This window comes from Prosopis cineraria, unplaced genomic scaffold, assembly GCF_029017545.1.
Source record: "Prosopis cineraria cultivar Desert tree isolate PC_DT_omini unplaced genomic scaffold, ASM2901754v1 PC6, whole genome shotgun sequence".
In the NCBI taxonomy this organism is placed as follows: domain Eukaryota; kingdom Viridiplantae; phylum Streptophyta; class Magnoliopsida; order Fabales; family Fabaceae; genus Prosopis; species Prosopis cineraria.
The window spans coordinates 43,111,864-43,134,328 of NW_026555337.1; the positions used below are offsets into that span (position 1 = coordinate 43,111,864).

The 22,465-nt window shown below is 32.6% G+C and overlaps 1 protein-coding gene across 1 annotated transcript in view; it reads right to left on the bottom strand.

The window, feature by feature from the left end:
* LOC129314200 (disease resistance protein RPV1-like) overlaps nt 1-2,336 on the bottom strand; it is a 43,815-nt gene extending 41,479 nt beyond the window's left edge. The window contains exon 1 of the mRNA XM_054957561.1: nt 2,282-2,336. Within this exon, the coding sequence (XP_054813536.1) occupies nt 2,282-2,336 (55 nt within the window). The remainder of the gene's footprint in view (nt 1-2,281) is intronic.
* Between the last annotated feature and the right edge of the window lie 20,129 nt (nt 2,337-22,465).

The following is a 22,465-nucleotide window of genomic DNA, read 5'->3' on the forward strand; positions in this document are numbered from 1 at the left end:
TTATTTATTAGGTTAATATTATTTAGTTAATTATGATTATCCTATACCAAATGGGTATCTTGGTCCTTAACGTTGTGAATGTTATCACTTTCCAAACTTTAGGCGATTTCTATTGAAAAATCTAGTGAATAATTTGATTCGAGTCGTATTTGAGAATACTATTCTTTAGAGTTATTATGCCATACAAGTTGAATGTGGAAACCCCAAGATTAAATGAACATTTCCTATAGAAAACAAGGTGTCAGAACAACATAAATATTAAATATGCAAACTAAAATGAAGAACTCAAGATGGAAGAAGAATGCTCAAAATCTCAAGAGTAATGTATTCTGATACAACCATGCTTTATATAGGTAAATTTTTAATCTGTTTTCATGGTGTATTTTTCTTCAATATTCACAATTATTTCTTACAAAAAATGTATGATGCACGGAAAAAAAATAACAACATAAATACTTCTTTCAAATCGTAATATGTAGATAATTTTTATTTTGCGGCAAAAAATATATATAATCATTATCATAATGCACATTTTAAAAAATTAATGGTTTTCATTATCAACCATTGAGAAGATATTAATTACATTTTTTCTAAAATGATATCTATCTAAAGTCTGCTATATTTTTCTCTTTCCAATTTATATAAAAAAGTCTGATATAATTTTTCATTGTGACTCTTCATATTGTAATTAATAGTTTTAGATATAGGTAAATTTATATTTTTTATTTTAAATAAATTTAATGAATCAATTACATTATTAATTTTAATGATATGATAAACAATATCTTAGAATAAAAATTGAATAGTGTAATTAAAAATTAAACCATTCAAAACATTAGGACCCTTGGTTCTAACCAGATACTTAAAAAAAATATATATGTCAAAATTAATTATGAATCTAAAAACATGATATGTAAAATAGTTCATATGCTTTTTAAATAAATTTTTAAAAAGTCTAATTGAAAAGCCAAATTAAAAAGCAAGTAAAATTAGCTTTTGAGGTAACTATAATTTTAAGTTTATAATTGATTTTAGCATGTATAGGAAGAAAGCACTTTCTTATTTAGCTGAAGAGGGGAAACCACTAAAAATCTAGTGCCAACAAAATAAATAAATAACAAATATCCAGGAACACCTTTCAAATTTATAAGATGTTAAATTGTGGCAAGAAATTTAAATACCTTAATCCTTGGCCTGGATATTAAAAAAAAAATGGGAGGAAAGAAACTCTTAAAAATAATAAAAAGTTTTTACTATTTTTAAAAATCTCTCTTTCTAATTTTTAATTCTCCTTATTTTCTTTTCGTTTTTTCCTTCCATGAAAATCAAGCCTAAGTTCCACTCATTTGTCAACAACTTACCTGTGCCCATTTAATGCACATAATGTATGTTGCAAAATTTACAAAATACAAGATGAAATAATGTAAAAAAGGTCAAAAAGCTTCACCCCTTCAATTCGGTTTTGCTCTTCCCAATGTTCTCCAGATCTTCTATCCCTTTTCAATTTCCATTTGTTGGTTTGGCATCTCTTCTCTTCATGTTTTAAACTCATTTTTATTTTTTTCTGTTTAAATATTGTACTAATAATATTTTAATTATCTGTTTTCTTTTTTAGATGGAACGATTAATCCTCTTATCAAAAGAGGAAAATTTGACAACAAAACTTCCTCCATTTCATCTTCTCATCTGTTGTAAAATTATTAAACCAAAATTTTATAAATATAAATGCATTGAGAAATAAATAAAAATAAAAAATTTAACTTTTTTTAAAAAAAAATAAACTATAATAGCAGTTCAAAATATATATATATATAGATATATATAAACCATTGTGATATTACAAAATCACCCGTTCTTTTTTTTTTTATGTTTCAAAATTTCAATTTGGTAGAGATTTGTAAATGACTACAAATTTTAAAATTCTATCACTGATGCTAGTAAAGGTGCAAAACTTGCCAAACTTATCCTGCCAAAACATTGGCAGCAGAAAGACACCCCCAACCATTAGTAGTAGCAAGTTTGAGTTTGACTAGATACATGGCAGTTTTTTGCAATTGCTACTAAGGACCCACTTGGTATGATTAAAATGAAAGAAATGGATATGAAAATGAAATTGGGAAAATGTTTATTTGGCATAATATGATTAGAAAATTTTTCAATTCCAATTCCACCAAAATATGTGAAAATGGCTTTCATGTTAGGATTCAAAGATTTTGAATTCCATGTTTGCACACTCCATTTTTTCCCCTCCCACTTTCATTCAATCTCAATGCCTACCAACCTTTGTGCAAATTCTCATTGTCCTCCTCGCCCACAAATGAGCTTCTCATTCCCATCGCCCTTCACTAACAACACTCAATCTTAAGAACAATGATGTCTAGAGGTGACTTCAAAGGGAGTGATTTCTTCAATTATTTCTTCTTTTTGTCATGGAAACCACACGAAAATTCAATAGACACTGAATGTGTGGGTCATGAATGTAATTAATGGTAAATCAATGTTAATCTCAAAAAATCAAGTCAAATAGCAAATAAGCATTAAATTTTCAAATTTTAGTCAAGTTAAGCAAGAAAATTGTAGTAGTGAATGATTTGATTTAAAAATAAAGATGAAACTAGGCAACTAAGATTATAAAATTGTAATAACCTTGACAATTTTTTAAATAAATATATATGTTAATTTGCTTAAAGTGTGTTTTATATTATTTCTTGGGATAAATATGACATGTTAGAGAGTTGATGTAGTGGCAGCTGAGTAGGTATTTATGTCTCAGGTTCCAAGCTCAAATCTGAAAGAGGCTAGAGGAAGAGTTAATTTTTTGCCCTTTTGCTATGTGAAATCACCAAATTGCCCTTCTCCCATTATAATATAATTCCTTCTCTTTTCTTTTCTCCAGCAGATTGGTGCGTGAGTCAAGAGAGCTGTAGATTTCACCAGAAACTTTGAACCCTCTTCATCCAGCCCTTCATCCATTATCATCATCCTTGTCATTAAACTACTCGCCGGTGACCTTGAGAATGCCGAAAATTCCACTATGGGAGACGTTCATTGGCTGGTTGTTCTCCCCTGTTTTCGAATCATTCTCCCTTATCTTATCGTCCATGAACTGTGCGAACGTTTTAAGTGATGGACCCCATGGCACGAATGACATAACATTAATGGCAACGAAGCTTGAGGATGGTAATCATGAGCATGGTGACATGGAAGGAGACCAATACTTCTAATCCAACGTACCTAAAGACCCATTACAATATATTGGGGGTCCAATGATAAGAGCCCGAACTAAAGCCATGAAGCAAGCTTTGTTCACTCTTGTGCAAGAAGTTCAAGAGCTTGATGCTCTCAAGCCCAAAGGAGAGCATCTATATGTGTATAATGTACTTAAGATCCAAACTCATGAAGAGTCAAGCCCAAGAGATGCAGACCTTAACCCAATGCAAGGAAGACTACAAGTTAAGCCTCTTGCAAGCAAGGAGGCATGAAACCCTAGTGAAGAAATTAAGGGTGGCGTGATTTTAAATCCTTTATGATCCCTTGATTGTCTCCTAAATTATTTCCTATTTTAATGGTCCTTTGATTTGATTTCCTATTTTGAGGCTAGTCAAAGGTTAGAATTAATTATAGTATTAATTTTTAAATTTTGTAATCCCATAATTTTAGGATCATATCTCCTAAATTATGTGGCTGAATATTTTATCATTATTTTATATTATTTTTCCTTTTAGTATTAAGAAATTAGGGTTTTAATTTTAGAAAATATTCTTTTCTATGAACCTATATAAATTAGGCATGCTCCCTCTTGTAAACGGAATAGAAGTTGAATGAAATTATTCATTTTAGAGTTTATAACTCTTGTGAGCCTTAGTGCTTTGTGGTGGCATCCCATGTGAGAAACAGACGTGATCAAGAGCGTGATCAACTCTTGTGGTGTCTTCAAAGGTTGAGGTTTCTAGAGGCAGGTGCTCTAAAGGATCTTCTCCTTGATCATTATCCCATTGTTTATTTCATATCTTTCTTTATTTTCGTCATAAATTTCGTCTCTTTCTTTTTGTTCTTGTGTTTTTGTTGTGTCAGGGTTCTGTCCCTAAACTAGCACGATTCTGCTTCCGCGTCCCTATCAGATTGGCATCAGAGCTTTGGTTGCTAGTTTTGGTTCAAATTCTTGTCCTTTCTTCTTATTTTTCATCTTGAGTTATTTCTTTTTATGATCATCTCTTATCTATCCATTACTTCTATCTTTTGGTTTTTCTCTTCTTCATCTTTGTGACTTTTTCATCTTATGTGAGTTTTCATTTTATTAGCCTTCTCAAAAAAAAGAAAAAAAAATATACCTAGAAATTCGTGCAAAAAAAAGGCAGAAAAAAAAAAGAAGTGTTAGTGTGTTGAAAAAAAATCCGAAAATTCAAAAAAAATTACAAAAAAAATATTGCTGTGAGTTATGACTATAGAAAAAGGCTATTCTTGAACTCCAAGTCACCAAGAGGTTGCCTAAAGAGAAAAGTCAACTTGGGTGATAAGAAAGTCTTATACGTTGATCACTTTCTTATTTTAAATTTTTGGTAGCACTTTTCAAATTCTCTACTCTCTTATTTGATATTTGTGCTTCTCTCTTATTTTATTTAGTTTTCTATTTTTGTCTTTGAGTATTTGACTCTTTGACTTTTATTTCTTTCTTTCTTATTTTTATTGTCACGTGTGGTTTTTCCTTTAGCAAGCTTAATTTTATTTGAAAATTTTTCTTTCCTATTTGTTTCAAAATTGCAAAAAAAATCCTTTCTTTTCATCTTTGCTTGTTTTCTAGTTTCTTTAATTTAAAGATATTCACTTGATTGTTTCTTAGTTTCTTGATTTGTGTTTGGTTTCACCATTGGATTCTATCCACAAGCTTAGTGAGTGGTAAAAGGCAAGTGTGTTTTTCATCATTAAAAAAAAAGCCATTAATTTTTTTTTGTGAAACACGAGTGACTTTATTTATTTGAGAGTAAACACGTGAGTTTGTGTGTGTGAGGACCCATTTTTATCTTATATGGTTTCTAGTGCTTCTGTGAACATGAGTAACAAGGATGAATCCCCTAGTATTGATATGAACTCTGTTTTAGAACTTATCAAAACACAGTTGCAGCAGTTTCACTTGGAACTTGATCATAGGTTCCATAAAGAGGATAAAGATGAGCCGGAGACTTCCTCTTCTAAAGGAAAGAAGCATAAGATCCCCAGCGATGATGAGGAGTATAAAGAACCCCCTTCTCCTAAGGGAAAGAAATCCTCAAACGTAGTGTTGACTTACCGGACCAAAAAGTAAAGTATCCTTCATTCAAGGGTAGCAACAATCCAGAAAAATACCTTGATTGGGAAATGAAGATGGACCAAATCTTCATGACTCTTGATTTGTCTGAGTCAAGGAAGGTAAAAACTGCTTCTTTGAATTTCACTGACTATGCTGTTTATTGGTGGCAAGATTTACAGTACAAAAGAAGCCAACTTGGGAAAAAGCCCATTAAAACGTGGGAGAAGCTTAAAAGGTACTTGAGAAAGGCTTATGTCCCCAGCTACTACTATACAGAGCTGAATAGAAAATTAAGAATGTTTTCTCAAGGATCTATGATAGTGGAGGAGTATGTGCACGAGTTGAATATCTTGAAGTTTCATGCAAACATTCAAGAAAATGAACGTGAAGCAATGTCAAGAATTATGGATGGCTTGAGGCCAGAGTTGAGAGATAAGCTTGACTTGTACACTTTTGTGGACAAGGAAGAGCTCATACACAAGGCTATAAAGTTGGAGCAGAGAAATAAGAACAAACGTCCAAGTTCTCTTGGAAAGACTCCAAGACAACTTCCAAATGGAAGGATTCCAAAGCCAAAGATACATCCCAGGCCAAGGAAGAAATAAAGACCAAGTATGAGGGTAAAACTTCTAACCCTAAACCTTCTTCTTATTCATCTAACACTTCTCCTATTAAGTGTTTCAAATGTCATGGTGTGGGCCACATGGTGAGAGATTGTAGCAATAAAAGGGTTATGATCTTGAGAGATGATGGTGGCTATGATAGTGTGCATGAAAGTGATAAAGATGATGCTGATAATGTTGATGATGATTCTACCTCCCATGAATCAAATGATGAGCTTGAATGCAATGGTGTAGTTGACTCTATCTTGGTGGCAAGAAGAGCTCTCAATATTCAACCAAAGGAGGATGATGAACATGAGCAACATGAGCATATTTTTCACACTAGATGCTTCATCAAAGAGAAAGTGTGTAGCATGGTAATTGATGGTGGTAGTTGCACTAACGTCGCTAGCACTTTACTTGTAGATAAATTATCTTTACCTTTAATTCCACACCCTAAGCCCTACAAATTGCAATGGTTGAATGATTCTGCTGAAATTAGGGTTTCTAAGCAAGTGTTGATTACTTTCTCTGTTGGAGTTTATACTTGTGATGTATTATGTGATGTAGCCCCTATGCTTGCTGGACACTTGTTATTAGGTAGGCCTTGGCAGTTTGATAGTAAGGCTACTCATGATGGTTTTAGAAATTGTTACAAGGTGCCTTTTAAAGGCAAGACTATTGTATTAAATCCTCTTAGGCCCATCCAAGCCTATGAAGATCAACTAAAGATTACTCAAGATTACAAGCAAAGGAGAGATCTCCTTGATTGTGGCATGAGTGAGAGAGAAAAGAAAGAGAGTATTACTTTACTTGAAAATCAATCAAAAGAGAGGAAAAAGAGTGGTGAGAAGGTGAGAAAAGAAAAAAATAGAATGGTGGGAGTGAAGGAAAATAGTGAAAAAAAATATTATTGTGTGGGAAAAGTAAGATTCAAGAGGCTTTGATGAGTGAGCAAGCCCTTATTGTAATTCCCAAGAATATTTATTTTTTTACTAACACTTTTGACCCCACTTTGCCTTCTAGTGTTGTCTCTTTGTTGCAGGATTATAGAGATCTATTCCCTAATGAAATTCCTGATGGACTTCCTCCCTTAAGAGGAATTGAGCATAGGATAGATTTCTTGCCTGGAGCTGCTATTCCAAACAAGCCTGCTTATAGGGCTAACCCTGAAGAGACTAAGGAGATCCAGCGCCAAGTAGAGGAATTGATGATGAAAGGCTTTGTGCGTGAGAGCCTTAGCCCTTGTGCTGTCCCTGTTATCTTGGTGCCAAAAAAGACGATCTTGGAGGATGTGTGTTGATTGTAGAGCAATCAACAAAATCACTGTAAAGTATCGTTACCCTATCCCTAGACTTGATGATATGCTTGATGAATTGCATGGTGCTTCTATCTTCTCTAAAATTGATCTTAGAAGTGGTTATCATCAAATTCGTATGAAAGAGGGTGATGAATAGAAAACTGCCTTTAAAACTAAATTTGGATTATATGAATGGTTAGTTATGCCTTTTGGTTTGACTAATGCTCCTAGTACTTTTATGGCATTAATGAATCATGTTTTTAGAAAGTTTATAGGCAAGTTTGTTGTGGTTTACTTTGATGATATTTTGATTTATAGTAAATCTTTGACTGATCATATGAATCATCTTAAAAATGTGTTTGACACCTTGAGGGAATATAAGCTATATGCTAATTTTCAAAACTGTTTCTTTTGTATGACTCTGTTATCTTTTTGGGATTTGTTGTTGGATCACAGGGAATTCGTGTGGATGAGGAGAAAGTTAAGGCTATTCGTGAATGGCCAACCCTAAGAATGCAAGTGAAGTGAGAAGCTTCCATGGCTTAGCAAGCTTCTATAGGAGATTTGTTAGGAATTTCTCTAGCATTGCTGCCCCTCTTAATGAACTTGTTAAGAAGAATGTGACCTTTAAATGGGGTGAGACACAAGAAAGGGCTTTCCAAACCCTAAAGGATAAATTGACTAATGCCCCTTTACTTTTTTTGCCTAATTTCTCTAAAGCATTTGAAATTCAATGTGATGCTTCTGGTATTGGTATAGGTGCTGTTTTAATGCAGGATTCTAAGCCCATAGCTTACTTCAGTAAAAAGCTTCATGGCGTAGCTTTGAATTATTCCACCTATGACAAAGAGCTTTATGCTCTAAAGAGGGCCTTAGAAACATGGCAACATTATTTGTGGCCTAAGGAATTCATCATTCACTCTGATCATGAAAGTTTAAAGTTTCTCAAGTCTCAAGGTAAGTTGAACAAGAGACATGCTCGCTGGATGGAATTTATTGAGACCTTTCCTTATGTGATTAAGCATAAGCAAGGTAAAGAAAATATCGTTGCTGATGCCTTATCTCGAAGGTATACATTACTTTCCTATTTGCATGCTCAATTACTTGGCTTTGAGATTCTAAAAGATCTTTATAAAACTGATTCTGATTTTGAAAATATTTGAAAATCTTGTAAAAATCATGGATCTGGTGATTTCTTTAGATTTGATGGATTTCTTTTTAAGAAAAATAAATTATGCATTCCTATTTGTTCTATGCGTGAGTTGCTTACTAAGGAAGCACATAGTGGTGGTTTGATGGGACACTTTGGTGTAGAGAAAACTTTGGCTATTTTGTCTGATCATTTCTTTTGGCCTCACATGCGGAAAGATGTCATATCTATTTGTGATAAATGTATTAAATGTAGACAGGCAAAATCTAAGGTCCAACCTCATGGACTTTACTCTCCTTTACCCGTCCCCTCTCACCCTTGGGAACATATCTCTATGGATTTTGTAATTAGATTGCCTAAATCTTCTGCAGGAAAAGATTCCATATTTGTTGTTGTTGACAGATTCTTTAAGATGGCACACTTTATTGCTTGTGCTAAGACTAATGATGCTGTTAATATTGCTAACTTATTCTTTAAAGAGATTGTTCATTTGCATGGTTTACCAAGACTATTGTAAGTGACAGGGATGTGAAGTTTCTTAGTCACTTCTGGCGTACCCTATGGACATAAATTAGGGACTAAGTTACTTTTTCCACTACTGCCCATCCACAAACTGATGGTCAAACTGAGGTAATTAACAGAACTATGACTACACTGCTAAGAGCAATAATTCAAAAGAATTTGAAGAATTGGGTGAATTGTTTACCTCATATTGAATTTGCTTACAACAGGGCTGTTCATTCTTCTACTTCTTATTCTCCATTTGAAATTGTTTATGGTTTCAATCCATTATCTCCTATTGATATTTTACCTTTGCCTTTTTCTGAGCATGCTAACACTGATGGTAAGAAAAAAGCTGAGTTTGTGCAGGACTTACATGCTAAGGTTAAAGCAAACATAGAGCGAAAGAATGAGTAATATGCCAAGCAAGCTAATAAAGGCAGGAGACGTGTGATCTTTAAGCCTGGAGATTGGGTTTGGTTACATTTGAGGAAAGAGAGATTTCTTAATCAAAGGAAGTCCAAACTTCAAGCTCGAGGAGATGGACCTTTCCAAGTTTTGGAAAGAATTAATGATAATGCTTACAAGATTGATTTGCCTAGCTCTTATGGCAATGTTAGTGCCACATTTAATGTTTCTGATCTATCTTTATATGATTCTGCAGATTCAAGGACGAATCCTTTCCAACTGGGAGGGAATGATGGACCCCATGGCATGGATGACATAACATTAACGGAAACGAAGCTTGAGGATGGTAATCATGAGCATGGTGACATGGAAGGAGACAATACTTCCAATCCAACGTACCTAAAGACCCATTACAACATATTGGGGTTCAATGACAAGAGCCCGAACTAAAGCCATGAAGCAAGCCTTGTTCAATCTTGTGCAAGAAGTTCAAGAGCTTGGAGAGCATTAGGGCACTCCTCTCAAGCCCAAAGGAGAGCATCTATACGTGTATAATGTACTTAAGATCCAAACTCATGAAGAGTCAAGCCCAAGAGATGCAGACCTTAACCCAATGCAAGGAAGACTACAAGTTGAGCCTCTTGCAAGCAAGGAGGCATGAAACCCTAGTGAAGAAGTCAAGGGTGGCGTGATTTTAAATCCTTTATGATCCCTTGATTGTCTCCTAAATTATTTCCTATTTTAATGGTCCTTTGATTTGATTTCCTATTTTGAGTCTAGTCAAAGGTTAGAATTAATTATAGTATTAATTTTTAAATTTTGTAATCCCATAATTTTAGGATCACATCTCCTAAATTATGTGGCTGAATATTTTATCATTATTTTATATTATTTTCCTTTTAGTATTAGGAAATTAGGGTTTTAATTTTAGAAAATATTCTTTTCTATGAGCCTATATAAATTAGGCATGCTCCCTCTTGTAAACGGAACAGAAGTTGAATGAAATTATTCATTTTAGAGTTTATAACTCTTATGAGCCTTAGTACTTTGTGGTGGCATCCCGTGTGAGAAACAGATATGATTAAGAGCGTGATCAACTCTTGTGGTGTCTTCGAAGGTTGAGGTTTCTAGAGGCAGGTGCTCTAGAGGATCTTCTCCTTGATCATTATCCCATTGTTTATTTCATATCTTTCTTTATTTTCATCATAAATTTCGTCTCTTTCTTTTTGTTCTTGTGTTTTTGTTGTGTCAGGGTTCTGTCCCTAAACTAGCACGATTCTGCTTCCGCGTCTCCTATCACCAAGCTTCCTCATCATTTTTCTTTCGTCCATCTCAGGTGGTTGTGAGTTCGCTGGAAGTCTCTTGCTCTTCTCGCGTTGGATTCGTGCAGTAGACCTCCTCTCTTCTTCTTCCTTTCAGCTTATTATACAGAGCTGTGTCTCATCTTGCTTCCTTGTTCGGTCTCGGTTGGGTGAGGTATAGATTATGGGATTTTTTTTCTATTGCTACTGTCAAGTTTCTCAGCTATGTTTCTTAGTTTATTATGCTTCCTTCTACTCGATTCTGATTTTTGCTCTATTTTCACAAATTTCATTCACATGTTGCTGATGAATGGAAGAAATCAGCTTGCTGGAAATTGGTGGTACTGGTTATGAGCTAGAGTTGATGTGGATTCTGTTCTCTTCACTTTCTTTCAAATAGTGCTTCGTTTTTCCTCTTGCTCAGCTGTGAATTTCATTTTCCTCCTCCCCTGCTGTATGTCGTTGGTCCATTTGGGGTGAAGAGTCTTGATCTCTTCTCTCTTTCTTCTTGGTAACTAACGCACCTATGTGTGTGATGAGATAATATTGAAATTGCTTTTCATCTCTTGATTTTCTGTTGCTGCCCATGACCGAATTAACAAAATATGCATTAGTATTGAAGAATGATGGTGATACATATGGGTTATAGTTTTGGAGTTAAATTGATTTTGTTTGATTTGGTTGATGTTAAAGAATTTATTGAGATGAAATTGAAAGAGACAAGCTTAGATATTATTGGTGCCTATGAGATGTTATTGAAGGGCTTGTATGAGGAAATAAAATTTAACTTCTAAATATTGATGGAAATTATTGGTTTAGGAATTCACCTGTAGATCTATAAAGGAATTTAAATTATTGGCTTGCATGCAGTTATTTGTATATTTGGAGCTTGTTTGATTTTTGGTAAATTGTTGAAGGTTTTAAATTGATGAGGTAGAAGTAATGCACCTAAGGTAAGTGGTGCAAAGATTGGGAGAAAACTTCTATTCCAAGAAAATAGAATGGCATGGTTAAAGTTTTATGGAGAAAGTTAGAGAAATGAACGATAATGCTTGAACTAACTTTAAATCATAAATTTGGTTTTGAATTTTAGATGGTGGTTGGTAGAGATTGTGTTATAAATTTAAAAGTTATTAAAATTGTATATATTTATATTTTATAGGGTGTGTGGAAGAACAAGACCCTGACAAGAATTAAAAGAAGAATACTTTCGGGAATTCAGAACTCTAACGTGTAAGTGAATAGCATTCCATTTAATTTATTTTTAATAGTCTTTACTGAAGTATTTTATTCTTATGAATTGCATTAATTTTGAAAATTATGAAATATTAATGAAGGACAAACGAGTTGTGATATGTGCATTTATTTATTTTTTAAAAAAGGGTATTTCTAAGATGGATGAAAGCATTCTCATATGGTTATTAAGCTTTGAAATGTATCGGCTATTCGATTATTGCAAGTTTGGTATATTAGCTATTAAATATGATTTTCGCAAATTGTGAGAATTGAAATAATTCATGCGAATTTGGCATTGAGAATGGTAATTTTATTACAACAATAATTATTTTTCTTGCATGTTTAAAACGTGAATTTTTTTAGAGGACTCTAAACAGAATACTGCTGCTAGCGGCAGTTTCGTTGGCCCGAGCACGCTATGGTTAAAAACTAACTAGTTTGTCTCGTGGGCTTTGTTCTCACGTTTGATATTCGTGGGCTTTGTACCCACGTTTGATTCTGTGGCCTGAGCTACGTTTGGTTAGTATTACCTCATAGACTGTGTGTCCACATTTGTTTCGTAGCTTTGGCTACATTTGGTTACTTACCCCTGTGGACTGTGTGTCCACGTTTGTTTTCGTGGCATAAGTCGCGTTTGATTATTTACCCTCGTGGACTATGTGTTCATGTTTGTTACCTGTTCTGTTGAGTTCTCAAAATTCTACATTTGGACAAATATCTGTTTCAAAATTTACATGATTTTGGCTAGCAAATACATCACTCGGATTTACGTGTGAATAAATGGTTTTCTTTAAGCATGAGAAAAATATATTACTTCCAACTTCCTTTCATTTTACGATTATGATTACAACTTACAAACTTACAAATTTATTTTGTTTAATTATTTTTATTTAGTTTATGCTATCATTAGAGTTTGTTAATTTAAGTTTTAAAATTTTACTTTAGGAATGCTATTCACTGGAAAACTTATTTTGGCCTCAGATTTGTGAGCTGACGTTGATTCCACCATCGACCTCTGAAGGGCAAAATAACTACAGTGGGTGGAAATTTTTGATTGGTATTGTTACTTTTAATGTAAATATATAATTTGTATGTCTTTTTGATTTAAAGGAAAGATTAGATGCTCCACATAAATTGTTGATAGACTTTATTTTGGTTTGTATATTGGTTGCTGGCTGGAAGGAGCTATGCTCCTGATTTGTATTGTTATCTGTAAAAAATTTCTGTTGTAGAATTTTCAGGAGATCCTAGTTACAGGAGATGTTCTACTAAAATTTCTACAAAAATGTTGAAACTTTCTCATGACAATTAGCATGAAAAAGATTATTTTAATTTTCATGTAATTTGATTAATTTTTTCTTTCTTTTCTTTCGTAAAATGGAATAAATTTTCATTTTGAGGCTTACGGGGATGTGTGAGTGGTTCGCACCCGTGCCGGTCACCCTCTATTTTCAGGGCATGACAAAAACCCTCTAAACTCAAGAACAAAATATGGAAAGCACTCTAGAGTTCAAATCCCTCATTTTCTCCATTGCACTTAAATTACAAATTAAATTAATTTTTAATTTTAGTTTTAAAGGTTGGGACACTTGAATTAATCTTGAATATTTTTTGATTATCCAAAATCCTACTTAATTCTAATTCAACAATTCCTTGCTAAAATTATATTAAAAGCATTAAGTTAGAGACAAATTAATTATAGTTAATCCTAAGCATTAAATTCCAATAGTCCAAATAAAAATTTCTTTCCCAAGTTTAATCTATATATTTACCCAAATTATTATTTAATGGTGGCCAATCATCAAGCAATAACACAACAAAATTAAAATTAAAACATAAAAATCCATTAATAATTAATTGGTAAATTATCACTACTACAAAAAGGCTTTTCTACTACCCTAATTCACGTCCCATTTTAAAAATGGGACTTAAAAAAAAACAAATCAACGTCACACAGATAGGAGAGGAAAGTAAATTTAAAAATTCACGTCCCCCATAAGCTAGGTGAAGTAGATTCTTTAGAATCCACGTCCCCCAACTGGGAAGGGGACATGGATTCTAAACAATCCACGTCCCCCAACTAAGAGGGGGACGTGGATTCTTAAATCCACTTCCCCCTTCCCCCTGGGGGATGTGGATTCTCAAATCCACGTCCCCCTTCTAGGAGGGGGACGTATAATATGTTGAAATTTTGGACTCCGTGCATACTCACTTTTTCATTTTTCAAAACTAGTGTGTCAGCTCCCTATGCTCTGTCTCTGTCTCCCTCATAGCTTCCTCTCTTATCTCAGCTCCTCATCTCTTTTCTCTGTCTCCGTCTCAGCTCTCTTCCTCGTAGTTCCCTCTCTCATCTCAGCTTCCTTATTTCTTTTCTCTGTCTCTCTTTTCTTAGCTCCCTCCCTCACTTTCTCTCTCAGCTCTCCCTATCTCTCATCTCTCAGATCCCTCCCTCGCTCTCTCTCTCTTATCTCCCAGCTTCCTCATTGCCTCTGTCTCTCTCGGCAGCTCTATGGACGAAGAAGCCGAGCCACTCACGACTAAGGACCTCTTCTCTTCTCTCCAGGTATTTTTTTTCCTTGTTTTTTTATTTTCTTGAACAGGTCTCTACGCAAGAATGTGATTTTTGTTTTGACCTAAGAATGTGATCAATTAATTTTAATTTTACATGACATATATGATATTATGATGCTTAAATTTTGTTTGAGCCCATGAAAGTATGTACTTATTATTTTAGATAATTTTATAATTATATAATTAGAGGTGCAATCGTTTTGTTTTCCATTGCATTTGGTGTATTTTGTTGTGATAGTGTATAAATGGTTGTAAATGAATTGCTATTTATTAGACTTTCACTGTATGAATTGGCTGTTTCTATGACATATTTTGGCAGATTTTATTTTAGTTGTAAAGTAAATGCAAATTATATATAAAATTTTTTTTAAAAACCACGTCCCCCTATAGGTAGAAAGAGACGTGGTTTGTGAATCCAGATGAGAAACCACATCCCCTTATACCATAGGGGACGTGGATTCTTAAAAAACCACGTTCCCCTATATCAAGAGGGATGTGGTTTCTCAATATATGAACTAGGCAATGAGAACCACGTCTCTCTTACTAGAGGGGGATGTGGTTTCTTTATAAACCACGTTCACCACTTATAAGGGGGGACGTGGATTTTGTAGAAACCACCTCACCTATTATTAAAGGGGACGTGGTTTATGATATTCCACGTCATAGGCATTTGCGACGTGGAAATGCCATTATTCTAAGTCGCCTAATATGATGTCCCCTTCAATTGTGACGTGAAAATGCCTAAAAATGTGACGTGAAAAGTCTATTTTGTAGTAGTGTATGATACAATTGGGAGTTTATAATACTCTAAAGTACCAAAGTTCAGCCACACAGCTAAATAAAATATCAAAACAGCAGAATACTGGTTCAAATTAGACACATAAGAGACAAAAGGAAAAAAGTAATTAATGAAAAACTCAATGAAGACATAAATGGTAATAAGTTCTCTTCCTCCTAAGCTCCAAAATCACCCCAAAATCTCCAAAATCACCTTAAAATCAAGAACTTTAGAGAATGTCCAAAATGAAGCCTGCTTCAAAAAAATCCTGCCTCCTTTATATTAACTAGAAAATGGAGTTGTGCGTTTTGACAGCAAAAATTGCCATGGCAAGTTCCTACTCTGGTGTTTGTATAAAAGCTCTATTGCAAGAATTTGCCATGCTAATTGGGTGGTGACATGTCATGACATCTTTCTCTTTGAAATTTTTCTTCACTTTGACATCCCTCCATGCTCATTCAAATGCAATCTCAAGGTCATCTAAAATAATACAAACAAAAATAAGCAAATAAAGACACATAAAAAAAAGATAAAAACAAAATTTAAAACTACTATTTACAACAAAATTAAATTATAAACCAAATTACCAAATAAAGGACCAAAACTAAAAGAAAGAAATAAAATAACTCTTTAAATCCATCCAAAACTAATTTTAAAACACCAAAATATAAAGAATTATTAAAGGGGCTAGTTCATCACAACATGACTAATCATGTTCGAATATTCACTAAGAGAAGTGCTTATATTTAACACCTGATCATTGTCATATATTTAAAATTTGAAATATGAAACATCCTGTTTTAGGAACTATTATTTAGCAACAGAAGCTATCTTAGGTTCCATTAGAAGAAATTAGAGACAAGAAGGACTTAAAAATTTTTAACTCAATCTTTGTTTGCTTTAACTTGATATTTCTAGAATTTTTGACTAAATTCAAAAATTCATAACTTATTCTAGAAAACTTGGATTTGTTGGACATAATGACTTGTGACATTATATTTAGCTTAAATTTTAATGATGACAAATATAGATGAATTAACTATTCTTATGCCTAATTGTTTTCATATATATATATATATATATATAGAGTAGTTAACTATGACTATGGAATAAGTGCTTTAAAGTATTTTTACCTATGTTGTTCCATGTTTCATGAGATTTGAAAAAATGATTTGTGTGCATCAAAGCTATTTTATACTATTATATTTTTCCTCATCTTAAGTTGATTATATATCCAAGAGTGTTCATATTATTATTCTTCATAACTTGGATATAGGCATATTAACACTTGGACTAATCATTTTATTCATGATATATCATTTAAGATTGTCCAAAGTAAAGATAAGAGTGAGCATGAAGGGGCAAAAATCAAAGACATCATTAGCATGCATGCTATACTCATGATTGGAGAATATAAAGAGAATGATGATCTAAGAAGAGCTTAAAGTATGAAAACATTTATACAAGCTTGGATGTACTTGGAAGCCTCGGACTTGATAGGTATATATCATTAGGCTAAAAGTATTTATGTTAAACTTATTGATTTAGATATGCAATATTAGCTCAAGATATTTTAAATCAAAACATGCATTTTAGCTCTTAAGAAAAAGAGTGAGATAATTTCCTATATTCATGATTTTCATCTTTGAACATATATATCTCACGAACTTTTAAATATTTTAATTACTTGCTCCATAAAGTTTTCAAAGTTATTCTATTTACTCAAAATAGAGTTAAGTTGAAAAAGTCTTGAACACTTGAAATCTAAGCTTTGAAATGGAAATTGTGCAGAAAATCATTTTTGACCTTTTTGTCATGTTCTTATCATATCTCTCACTATATAAATTATTTTAATGTGAGACATATCTTATTTGAAAATATAATTCAACATATTTTCAATGATAGTTTATTTATTTGAAATGGAGTTTTATTGAGAAAAATATGAATTTTAGAAATTGAGTGTTGAGATATTGATTCTGCACTACATTTAGACTTAACCTTTATTCACTATTTTTAATCATATCTCAAAAGTTACATTGAATTTGAGTTTGAAAAAAAACTAGACTTCAAGATCTTTTCAAAGATATATAATTTGTCAAATTTGGAGTTGTATTGTGTGAGCTAGAATATTATGAAATTATGTGTAGTGAACCCTCTAAATCATGCAAGAGCAAATAGTCTCAAAGTGATTTATCTTGAAATAGTCTCAGAGTCCAAATCATGTGTGAAACACCTTGCATGCACATGTGATATGTCACTAGAAGCCTAGTTTCTCACTAAATAGCCTTTGTAGTCTAAATCATGCATGAAACACCTTGTACCCATGCACGAAATGTCCTCTAGAGCCTTGTTTCTCATTCTTTAGCTTCTGTGGTCTGAAACATGCCTGAATACAACTTGGCCTCTTGTGTGATTTGCATATCTTATGTGATTTGTAAGGTTCCAAGAAAGAATAAGCCTTAGTTTCTCACAAGATTTGTCACCGATGGCTATAATTACTGTGTAACGTCTCTAAATGGTCATATGATGTTTCTATCACTTATTTCACTCCATGGGCTATAAATATGACACTCCAAACTCATCTTAACAAGAGATTAACCTCAAAAATCATCAATCTATGAAATTTATGATCATATTACTCTTATTATACAAAAATCATTATTACTGAACCAATATCATTTATATCTTCATCATTTGAGTATTAGAGCTTCATTGAACTCACCATTACTCTTAGAAAGAGTTTCAACTGTGATTTACATACTCAAAATCTTTGTAAAAGTGAGGGAGAGATTTCCTTGCAATCAAAAGAAGTTGTTCTCTTGGAAAAAGAAGCTTACTAGTAAAGTGAGTTGTTATAAAGACTCACAAGTGCCTAAACTAAACTTGTGGATGTACTGTGGTGGCAAGCACCTACTCAAGCTTATGTTATAGTGAAGAAAACTGAAGTAGTTGCTTGGGGACTAGATGTAGGCTTAAGTGGATGAGCTAAATCAAGATAAATTATTTTTTGCAATCTCTCTTCCCTCAACTCTTTATATTTCTAGCAACCTTAGTTTACGCCATGTTTTAGTGTATGATATTAAATATGATACATCTACATGCTCTTACTTAAGTTTGCACTTAGAGATTGTTTCTAACATTCTTGCACACATTAAGTTTATGAAAATTACTTTAGCATTCTTACAAACAAAGTTTGGAACTCTAATTTTGTGCTTCTCCTTCTTAAAATATTAAATTAATGCCTATTGAATGTAACTTGAACTTATTTTATGATTAAGGTTCTCCCTAATTCACCCAGTAACTTAAGATGTTACTTAATTAAAACAAAGAATCTTTTCAAGTTAGTCCTCACCAGCTTTGACTTTCTCTTTTCTAAATTTTCCTTTGTATTCTCAGGCATCTGTATACTTTAATGGAGAATTCCTTGTGTGCACTCACTTTCCATAATTTATATAAATTATATGTTATAAAACTAAACGCAGGTAAATTTCTTATAAATTCCTTATCTATAAGTATTTCTTTATTTTCTCTTCATCTTACCTTGAATTCATCTTAGATTCCTCATGTTTGAGTTTCTATCCAAATCAGAAATATATCATACTAATCAAAACTTCTTGCTGACACTTACAAGCACTCAGGTCTAAATTTCAGGATATTACCAAATATGTACTTCACTTAAAAATAAAAATTTTGTCCATGCTAAAATGAAAAATCTAAGAAATTATTTTAATATTATGTCATTCATTAAATTTATGTTTAATAATTTTAAAATTGAATAATAATTATACAAATTTAGAAGAATTTTATTAAATGATACCCTTTTAATAATTACACATTAAAGATAATTTTAATAAAGGGTATCTTCAAATCACTTTTTAGAAAGAAAAACAATTTCCAAACAAAAATCACAAATCATAATCGCTTAAAATTAAAACTTACTTTTTTTAATAGAAACTGAAATCATATATAAAAACAACTCAAAATAGAGTACCAAACAAATAAGGGGAAATGATAATTAAGGATCTTATAAAAACATTAATGATAGATATAAATCCTGAATTATCAATAAAATATATTTGAAATTATTTATAATATTAGTTGAAAATTTATGAGAATTAGTTGTAAATCATAAATCAATTACTTGTAATTTTCTTACTATCATTATATAGACAAATTGCTTGAAAAATCACTTAGAATTATGCATGATATTAATTGAAAAATTTATGAAATTACTTATGAATCACAAGCCAATTGCTTATGATTTTTTGCTATCACTAGGGAAATTAACAAAAAATACATAGGAATCTTCTAGTTTAGTTAGAAATTTATAAAAGTCTATTATAAATCTAAAACTAACTAATAAAAGATAATTATTATGAGAAATGACCATAATCTGTTATTAGGATTCAATAATTTAGGGTCTATAAATGTTATTAATATTTTGATGAGGTTCCTAATTTTCATTTTTCCAACCAAAAAAAAAAAAAGCCAGCTAAGGATCTCTTTCATCATGTTAGAAGAGGAGGAATGATCAAACATTAAAACGTTACAATTAACAAAAAATTTCGAATTTATATTTTAATTAAAATATTTTCTGAGGAAAAATGGAATCAAAAACGCCATCATCTCCTTGACAATGACAGGAAAATTTATAAAACACATTATATTTTTATAAAAAATTAAAAATAAATGCTGACACTGTCATGCAGTGGAGAAGCTCACACGCACCACACCGCACAGCACTATCGCACTCGGACTCGTCGCTTACTGTACTTACCCTATTCCTTCCTTGCACTACATGTATGAAACCTGAAAGCTCACTCACACACTGAGCACTCGCAAACGTTACCACTGCGAGCGATAATGGCAACCTTCACCTGTGAAAGCATCGGCAACGGAAATGGCGCCTCCGCCGCTGCAGCCACAGCCACAGCAGAAGGCGGCAGCGGAAACACAAACTACTGCATCACTGATTTCCTTGACCAAGGGAGTGTGGAGAGCTCAAGATACTACTACGCTCGTCGGACGGTGTGTGAAATGCTTCGAGATCGTGGTTATGATGCGCCTGACTTCGATGTCACCCGCTCTCTCGTTGATTTCCGTCGTGTTTTCGGCCAACAACCGAACGTCGAAAGCCTCCGTATCTGCATCCTCTCCCGCTCTGATCCATCGAGCAAGGTCTGTACTCATATGAGTAACATATTAGCATTGTTCTGTTTCAGTTACTGAAGAAAGCTGTGGCTTTACATTTTTTTTTCAATACAAAGAAATGCATACATATATATTTTTCTCAACTTCAAAACGCAAAGTACCGTCAACTATTGTGTTGGTAAAGACATTTTGTCATTGTTTACTTAACTGCAACTCTACTGTGTCATTACTATCGAATCATCAATGAACACGTAGCTTTTGACCTTCTAGTCATTCATTTTCGGCTGGAAGTTCACAATCATAAAGTTTTCTCATCCTGAATTTAATATAATGAATCTAGCAAAACATTTCCCCTCTTCAAAGAAAACTGGTACTTTGCCATATTCAAATGAGTTTCCCCACTTGACGGTATTTCACTACTTTGAGCCTTAACTATATTTCTCTATTTTGCATTTGGTGATGCAAAATAATACTCCCTCCGTTTCAATTATTTTTAGACAAAATCTTACATATCAATAAACCTCATTAGAAACACTTACAACCCTATCTTTCCAAAACAAAAATATAATTTTAAAAAAACCTATAATTTAATATATTGCAAAAAATAAAATGAAAATTAATTATAGAAAGAGAAAGAGTAATATTAAAATTGGTGCTTTAATGAAGCCTTAATCTATCCAAAGTATCTTATATTTTGTAATGGAGAAACTCCTTTAAAACGTGCTCTCTAATTTAGGACGGAGATAGTATTTACAATAGGAGATAGACTCATCTTGACATATTGTTGGCAAACTTGGGATTTAAGTGAATTGGTGCATGTGTGGTAAGTAAGAAAATGGAAATAAATACATCAAGAGAAATTTTTCATGAGTCCCACGTTGAGTAGCCTCACAAGTAAGTGTGGTTTATAAATTTAAGGGCTCTTCTTCTTTATAGGCTAGTCTCTTGGCATGAGCTCTCCTATTAAATTTGATTTCCTCTTCAAGTATGAAAGGCTCTCTTACATGAAAACTAGTTTTTTTGGAATGGGCTATTTATTTGGCCTTGTGCTTATGGCACAATTCAAATTGATTCTGTTGTTTACTCCAGTGTCAAATTTGTCATTTGTGTAATCAATTTAAAAGGCATATATTTTGCCATCTAATTAAACAAAATAAGAAATGCATAGATTATGACGAGAATGTAGTAGCATGAACTAGAATTTGCTCACTTAACACGCACACGCACGCACCACGCAAGATAAATGTCACTTGCAGGTTATGCTATTATCAAACCTTAAACTAACATGCATTTATCTGTTTTATTGAAGCACTTTTTAATAATTTTTTGGGTGAAAACTTTATTTTAATAATTCTAATTGCACACAATTGAGATGTCATGTTCTCTTTATATGTTATGGATTTACAACGGCTTAATTACCATCTTTGTAGGTATTGGTTATCTTTCTTGGAACTGCCGATGTCAAAGTTGAAACCATTCGTCTTCTATGTGGCAAGATTATGATGAAGAAAGATTGAGTCAAGTCATACTTGTTCTACAAAGCAAAATGACCTGGTATGCAGAAAAAGAACTGCAAAATGGGCCATTTAGCAGGGTTGAGACTTTCAAAGTAAATTACAAATTAAATTCCAAATTATGCTAACTAATTCTTTTCAAGGGCATTAGAATAATTTAGAAGTTATCAAGATTTTTGTGAATTTTAATTAAATAGTGAATCTCAATGTTGGTCGCGATCAAGAGGCCAGGAGATTCTCTATGTCCTCTTTTGTGCACTTTGGTAATGAACGTTTTGAATTATGTATAAACTTATTAAAGTTTTTTATTTCAAATTATAAAGTTATGGGAAGTATTCCCTATTAACTTTAGATTGACTTTGTTAAAGAGACTTTAATGAAAGTTTAAATCATTTACATCGAGTCAAGCCAAGATTCCTTCTATTTTGATTATGAAATATCCACTTAGATTTTCACTTGGAGTTTTTGTGTTGGCATCTACTTGAGTTTATCACATGTCCACCCATTTCCTATCTCAAAGATAATAAAGAATAATGTTCCAAAATGACTATCAACAAAATTTATATGATTAAAATAAATTTTTTATTAAAATATTTTTAAGTCAATTGAAAAATTGTAGATAAAATTTATTTTTTATTAAAGAAGGGGACGCATTTAACTTGGGAG